The sequence below is a fragment of the Chelonus insularis genome, unplaced genomic scaffold (genome assembly GCF_013357705.1).
Source record: "Chelonus insularis isolate UGA/USDA-ARS -01 unplaced genomic scaffold, ASM1335770v1 contig_3_pilon, whole genome shotgun sequence".
NCBI classification, from domain to species: Eukaryota; Metazoa; Arthropoda; class Insecta; order Hymenoptera; family Braconidae; genus Chelonus; species Chelonus insularis.
Window position 1 is genome coordinate 2,798,425 of NW_023276556.1, and position 7,037 is coordinate 2,805,461.

Consider the following 7,037-nt stretch of genomic DNA (forward strand, 5'->3'; position numbering starts at 1 on the left):
AATAAAAAATAAAACAATTTCTCACTGAGTGATTATGTTTAATTTTACAGTAACCACTTAAAAAATAATAAGTTACGTTGATTAATTTAAAAAAAAAACTTGTTTAAATAGCTTCATAATGATATAAGGAAGTATAATTAAGATAGTCAAGATAAATACTCTAATGAGTGGCTGAAAATTACTTACACATTAATTGAAATATGTCTCATTTTATCTAATAGATAAAAATTCTGTATCTTGGATTAATCAAAAAATAGATCATTATAGGAATGCTCCACAAATTTTTATGTACAAATAGATGATAAGTAATGACATATGTTCTAACAAAATAAAAATATATTTTGATATTCATTTATCAATGTATTACGCCATGAACTGAATAAATAATGAAATTTTTTTGTATAGAAATGAAAATGATCGTATTATTAGTAGGTCACTAATAGATTTTTATATTTGTAAAAAATCCAAAATCAAATCTAGACACTTTCACATGTCTTCATAAGAATCCTAATTCCTCAAAAGTGGATTAAGCTAATTAAATTGTACGACTTCATGTAGGGTTGAAAGTAGTTTAACAAAACAACTATTGTAGTATTGAAACATTGAGTTGTTGGCCTTGCAATATTCAATGTTTTTCGTAAAAAAAAATTGTCGATTTCTAATTGAAGGAATTCAAGGAATTTATTTAAAATTATTGTATCATTTTTAATAAGTCAATAAAAGAATTATTAACGGTCTTGTAACAACATGACGAAAAAGTTTGAATTTAATTGGCAAATTGAAGTACCAGATTTTTTGCAAAAAGGTGCTACGTGTGATCGTTGGTTTGAAGATAAGGAAACTACAGAATTTGAACCCAGTTGTCTTTTTAAAGTTGACGAATATGGATTTTTTCTCTACTGGAAGAGTGATGGGAAGGTAATTTATAATCACTTAACATTATTAAGAGAATAATTGATCAAAATGTAGGGTAAATTTTATATTAATTGAATAAATGATATCATCCTTGTAGGATGGTGATGTAATAGAACTTGCTCAAGTGTGTGATATTCGATACGGGGGAACTCCAAAAGATCCAAAGATTTCTAGTAAATTGAGTAAACATGGAACTCCCGAACAGCTGAATGATAAAAGTTTAACGATCTGTTCTGGTCTTGATTATACAAATATTATTTACCAACATATTGTATTAGAAAGTCCCGAACAAGCTAAGGTAATTACCTTAATTGTTCATTTATTAAATTTATTACTTCTTATTGATTTTAATTCACTGAATGTATGAAGAAATTTTTTAATAAATAAAATATCAATTTTAGCAATGGCAAGATGGATTGAGAAAAATCACGCACAATACAAAAGCAAGTAATGTTTGTCCAACAATCCAATTGAAGAAGCAGTAAGTTCTTTCACCAAACGTTTGACTACGTTGAATAAATTTGATTAACAGAAATACATTGAATAATAATACTAATAGATTAATATTTATTTTAAATTAAATATTAGAAAGTACAATAAATAACAAATATGTAGACACTTTTTTGTTAAATAAATCAATATACTGAAGCTGTTTTAAGTTTGAGAAGAAATAAGTTAAAAATTAAATGGATTAACAAACATAAAAAGTTCTCGTGATTAATTATTTATTATCAACATTTTTTTTATTTTTACTGTATAATAATACTCCGTTTTAAAATTCTTAGTTGGATGAGACTTTGCTTTTCCGTGGATCCGAAAGGAAAACTTCCAGTAAAAGTAATCGCTAAAACTTTTGCATCCGGGAAAACAGAAAAGTTAGTTTTTCAATGTCTGTCGGAGATGGGATTACCAAATGGAAAAGTAAGTGGGCAATAACTTAAATAAGCAATAAAATTATCTATTAATTAAATGTTATTTTTAGAGTGATAAAATGGAAGTATCAGCATTCACACTAGAACATTTTACAACCCTTTATTTTAAAGTTTGTCCACGAAACGATATTGAAGAATTATTTCAAACTATGTTAGTATAAATTTAATTATCACTTCTATAAATAAAATAAAAATTCTCTAATCAAATTTGCCTAAAACATTAAATATATTTTTTCAGAACAAGTGGAAAAGAATATATTACTTTAATGTCTTTGGTGAACTTCATGAATGAAAAACAGAGAGATCCTATGCTTAATGAAATCCTCTATCCACTTTATGATGAAAAAAGATGCACTGAAATAATAAATGATTATGAATCAGACGAGAAGTTGAAAAATGAAAGTAAAATCTTTAAAAATAAATTGACATTTTAATATAGAATAAAATGATAATAATACAATTTTAAAATTGCAGAAAAATTATCAAAAGAAGGATTTATTCGTTATTTAATGAGTGATGAAAATGCCCCAGTATTTTTGGACAAATTGGATGAATGGATGGACATGGACCAACCTCTGTCTCATTATTACATAAATTCAAGTCACAATACTTATTTGAGTGGACGACAAATTGGTGGTAAAAGTACAGTAGAGATGTATCGTCAAGTGCTTCTCGCCGGTTGCAGGTAATTACAGGTTTTCAATATATAAATTAAGCAGGCGACATGAAAGACATAAAATAAAATAATTACTCAAAGGTGCGTCGAACTTGATTGCTGGGACGGGAAAGGCGAGGATGAAGAGCCGATAATAACCCATGGTAAAGCTATGTGTACTGATATTCTATTCAAGGACGTGATCGTAGCTCTGAGAGATTGCGCTTTTGTCACCAGCGAGTATCCAGTCATTCTTAGCTTTGAAAATCACTGCTGTTTGAAACAACAATATAAGCTGGCAAAGTATTGTGATGACATCTTGGGAGATTTGTTACTCAAAGAACCATTGAAGGATTATCCTGTAAGCTGATTACTCATTAGCATCAGTAATTTTATTTGCATTCTCTAAAATAAAACCCTATTCAATAAAAAAAATATTTTTATCAAAATCATTACTTGATTTTAAATAATTTAATTTTTTCAATCAATTAGTTTGTAAATTTTCTCTTAAATTAATTGCTTGAAAAATTTTGCATAATTATTTATACATAACTAATAAACTAATTTCACATATAAATCACTTGATACTTTAAAATACAACATAAATCCAACTTGTTAGTTTACAACATTTTAAAGGCACCTACTATAAATTTGCATTTATTTATGTACATTTTAGCTCGAACCAGGATCTCCTTTACCACCTCCAAGTGCTCTAAAGCGCAAGATCTTGATAAAAAATAAACGTCTCAAGCCGGAAGTCGAAAAAGCGGAATTAGAACTTTTCCTTGCGGGTCAATTCGAAGCCAAGGACGAACAAGTTGAAGATCCCAATGCTCCTCCTACGGCACCACCTCCAGAAGCTGCTGCTGCTCCTGCCGAAGGAGGAGGTGAAGGTGGTGGTGCCGGTGGTGAAGGTGGAGAAGCTGCTGCTGTCGTCTACACTGGTAGTACTATGGCTTGCCACCCATGGTTGTCATCAATGATTAATTATGCTCAGCCTATAAAATTTCAAGGATTCGATGTAGCAGAAAGTAAGAAAAAATGATCCTTATTTCAATAAATTATTAACTATTTTTATTCAAATAATAAATCTTTTGAAAAATTATTCTCTTAATTTAATTATCACTATGAAGTGTTATTTTTTATTTAATAAGTTAACTGGGGTGTTAAGATTCAAATAAAATGTGAAAGTTATGAAAATAAATTATTTCGATCGAATTTAAAGTCAGATATAAATTATGATTAAGTGATAAAGCGATTAAATTTCAGAGAAGAATATTCACCATAACATGTCGTCCTTCTCTGAGACCGCAGCACTCAATTATCTCAAGACTTCCGCCGTAGAGTTTGTTAATTACAACAAACGACAGATGAGTAGGATTTATCCGAAGGGTACACGAGCTGATTCATCAAACTACATGCCTCAAGTGTTTTGGAATGCTGGCTGTCAGATGGTGGCATTGAATTTCCAAACTCCCGACCTTCCTATGCAACTTAATCAAGGAAAGTTCGAATTCAATAACACCACAGGCTACTTGTTGAAGCCAGAGTTCATGAGAAGAGCTGATAAGACATTCGATCCTTTTGCTGAAGGAGTAGATGGTGTGATTGCAGCTCAGTGTAAAGTCCAGGTAAAAAATTAGCACCATCATCAAACCCATTTAATTAATTGCCTGAAATAAGATGTTGTTAATACTTAATAATTAATTACTGACTTTTATTAATTAATTAAACAATTTGTCAGGTCATTGCTGGGCAATTTTTATCCGATAAAAAGATTGGAACATATGTAGAAGTTGATATGTATGGTCTTCCAGCAGATACGATCAAAAAAGAGTTTAGAACCAGAATGGTACCAGCTAACGGCTTGAATCCTGTTTATAATGAAGAACCGTTTCTCTTCCGTAAAGTTGTACTTCCTGATCTGGCTGTTTTGAGATTTGGTAAAGCTTTTAATCTTATCTAAATTATTTTTTTATCTCATTAATAACAACCAATAAAATTAAAAATCACCACATAAATACTATACCTATTACTATTTTTATGTCTCGAAAAACAATCTAATCCACTTCAGTTGATGCATTCTTTTAAACAAATTTTTTTTTATATCATAATTTAGGTGTTTATGATGAAAGTGGTAAACTGCTAGGTCAAAGAATTTTGCCTCTTGATGGTCTTCAAGCTGGTTACCGTCATATTTCTTTAAAGACCGAAGCTAACTTTCCGATGGCTCTTCCGATGTTATTTTGTAACATAGAAATATCAATTTATGTACCAGATGGCTTTGGAGGTAACCTTATTTGGAAACATACGATTATCAAGCATTTTCAAATGTCAATCTATAAGGATAAGATCGTTTTCGATAATTATTCCTTTTTTTCCAGACTTCATGGCGATGTTATCCGATCCTGGTGGCTTCTCTAAAGCCGCCGAGAAACAAGCTGCCAATATGAAAGCTCTAGGTATTGAGCAAACTGGTGGTTCTGCACCACAACCAAAAAAAGAAGAAGGACCTAAATGGGGTAAATTATTGAATCAATCATTATTATGAGCAATTGAGTAATAATTCAAATCAATAAAAAATGATTTTTAATCATCAATAATTGATTATAATTTTATGCATAAATTCCATAGATGATGTTTAGTTGTAATTTTAAATCATCTAGATATTCAATTGGATAAAAATAATACTGTGAATAGTAAACGTAGTATACTCTCACTTCCTGTTTAATGTTGTCCTTGTCTCTTCTCTGATTCTTCTTTTTCAATTCAGTTATGTCCTTGTCTTTATGTTTTTTAGTCTCACTGTTTTTAATATCTTCTTTGTACATTCTCTTTATGATAATTTATCAAAATAACTCAATCAGACACAAACAAACTTCTTAGAAGTATTTTAATAAGATTGATCAAATTTCCACAGAGGCATTTGAGGCTGAACCAATCACTTTTATTCTGATCAGAAAAGACAAAAGTTATAAACTTGGTAAAAAACAACAGAAAGAGTTTGATGCTATGAAAAAGAGACATTTAAAAGAGAGACAAGCCATGCAGAAGACACAAATGGCAGCGGTTGATAAATTAATTAAGGGCAAGGAGTTAGTGATCTTTATAGTCAGACATATATTGAGTAACATTGCACATAAAACTACATATATTTTTAATTAATTAATTTTTTTATAGTAAGGATTCAGCATTGAAAGATGAAAATTTAAAAACAGTAATTAGAGAACAAATAACACAATGGTCAGAAATGTTAAAGAAACACAAGATAGAAGAATGCGAAATGAATAAGGCTCACATTCAAGCTGGAAAAGATGAATTTAAAAAAGTGGTAGAAAACATTCAAGCTCAACAAAAAAAACAACTACAGATAAAACAAGACAAGTAAGCACTTATTACTTTTAATTCAACGATGATAAATCAGTTACGTAGTTAATTGATTTTTATTCTATTTATTTATTTTATCATGATTTTAATTACTTCTTATTAGAGATACTAAAGAACTAAATGCAAGTCAAGCTAAAGTTTCCGGTGAAACGGCCAAGGAAGTCATGAATGATAAGGCTTTGAAGACCAAGGGTGACAAAGAACGTAGGCTACGTGAAAAGAAACAAAATAATATTAAAAAATTCACTGAAGAAAGAAAGACATTGGGGATCAGACAAGGTAGAGAAACAGAAAAACTACAAAAAGCTCATGAAAAAGCATTGGCTGATCTTGACAAAACTATTCAACAGGTAAAGTATTTTTTGATGAAAATTCAGGAAATATTATCTGGAACTTCTTTTCTGATATCAAATGTTGATATGACAAATCGAATGAATCGAGTAGATAATTAACAATGGGTTTTTGTTGATTACAGACAATAGACAGATACACTCATGAAGCATTGCTCTACAGTGATATGTATAAACGGACATTCTACGTGTAATTAATAAAAATAAATTGAAAATAATCTATGTTAATACATGAATCATTACTTGAGTGATAGATTAACGATTGTATTCATCCCAAAAAAATTTAAATAAAGTGAGAATACGTGATAAGTTGAGTGTTATTTGACGAACTAATACGTAGTATGATAAATCATTAAACTCGTTGAACATGTCTCTCTACATGCTTACTTTTAACTTGTTCATTTTTTTTTAACCCCGATGACTCACGAAACTCGTCGAATACCTTCGGCTACTCTTTAACTCATCTTCATTCTCAGTAGCGCGCGTGTTGCTGACGAGAGTAGATCGTCAAGTCGATCTTAAGTCAATTGGAGTGAACACGTGGACTATTTCATAACAATTTACTGCTGTTTATCACCAACCCTTGCTTATTTAACATTCAATCCTGACATTACAATTAAAATTGCTTTTATGATCATCATGATCAGTATGTGATTACCATGACATAACGGAAGGTGTTGCGACTATAAACAATTAATGATTAACATTCAAAAGGGGGATCTTTCTCTCTTGGGGTCAGTGAATTAATTCCCCGTCTAGTTTTCAACTCTCCAATGTCACTAACTCTCTTCGAATGTG

General features: G+C 30.2%; 1 protein-coding gene and 1 long non-coding RNA gene across 2 annotated transcripts; one reads left to right on the plus strand and one right to left on the minus strand.

The window, feature by feature from the left end:
* Positions 1-623: 623 nt before the first annotated feature.
* LOC118068662 (1-phosphatidylinositol 4,5-bisphosphate phosphodiesterase-like) lies at positions 624-6,545 on the plus strand. Its single transcript, XM_035086233.1, has 17 exons — positions 624-918; positions 1,013-1,213; positions 1,317-1,396; positions 1,701-1,836; positions 1,898-1,998; positions 2,086-2,249; positions 2,322-2,532; positions 2,605-2,863; positions 3,179-3,533; positions 3,772-4,133; positions 4,247-4,445; positions 4,622-4,792; positions 4,887-5,024; positions 5,423-5,597; positions 5,683-5,886; positions 5,993-6,239; positions 6,365-6,545. The coding sequence occupies exons 1-17, from the start codon at positions 748-750 to the stop codon at positions 6,431-6,433; spliced, it is 3,243 nt and encodes a 1,080-aa protein (XP_034942124.1). The 5' UTR covers positions 624-747; the 3' UTR covers positions 6,434-6,545.
* On the minus strand, positions 4,709-6,896 carry LOC118068666 (uncharacterized). Its single transcript, XR_004690530.1, has 3 exons — positions 6,627-6,896; positions 5,223-5,454; positions 4,709-5,015 (listed from the first exon to the last, which is right to left on the minus strand). It is a non-coding gene; the product is annotated as an uncharacterized lncRNA (long non-coding RNA).
* Between the last annotated feature and the right edge of the window lie 141 nt (positions 6,897-7,037).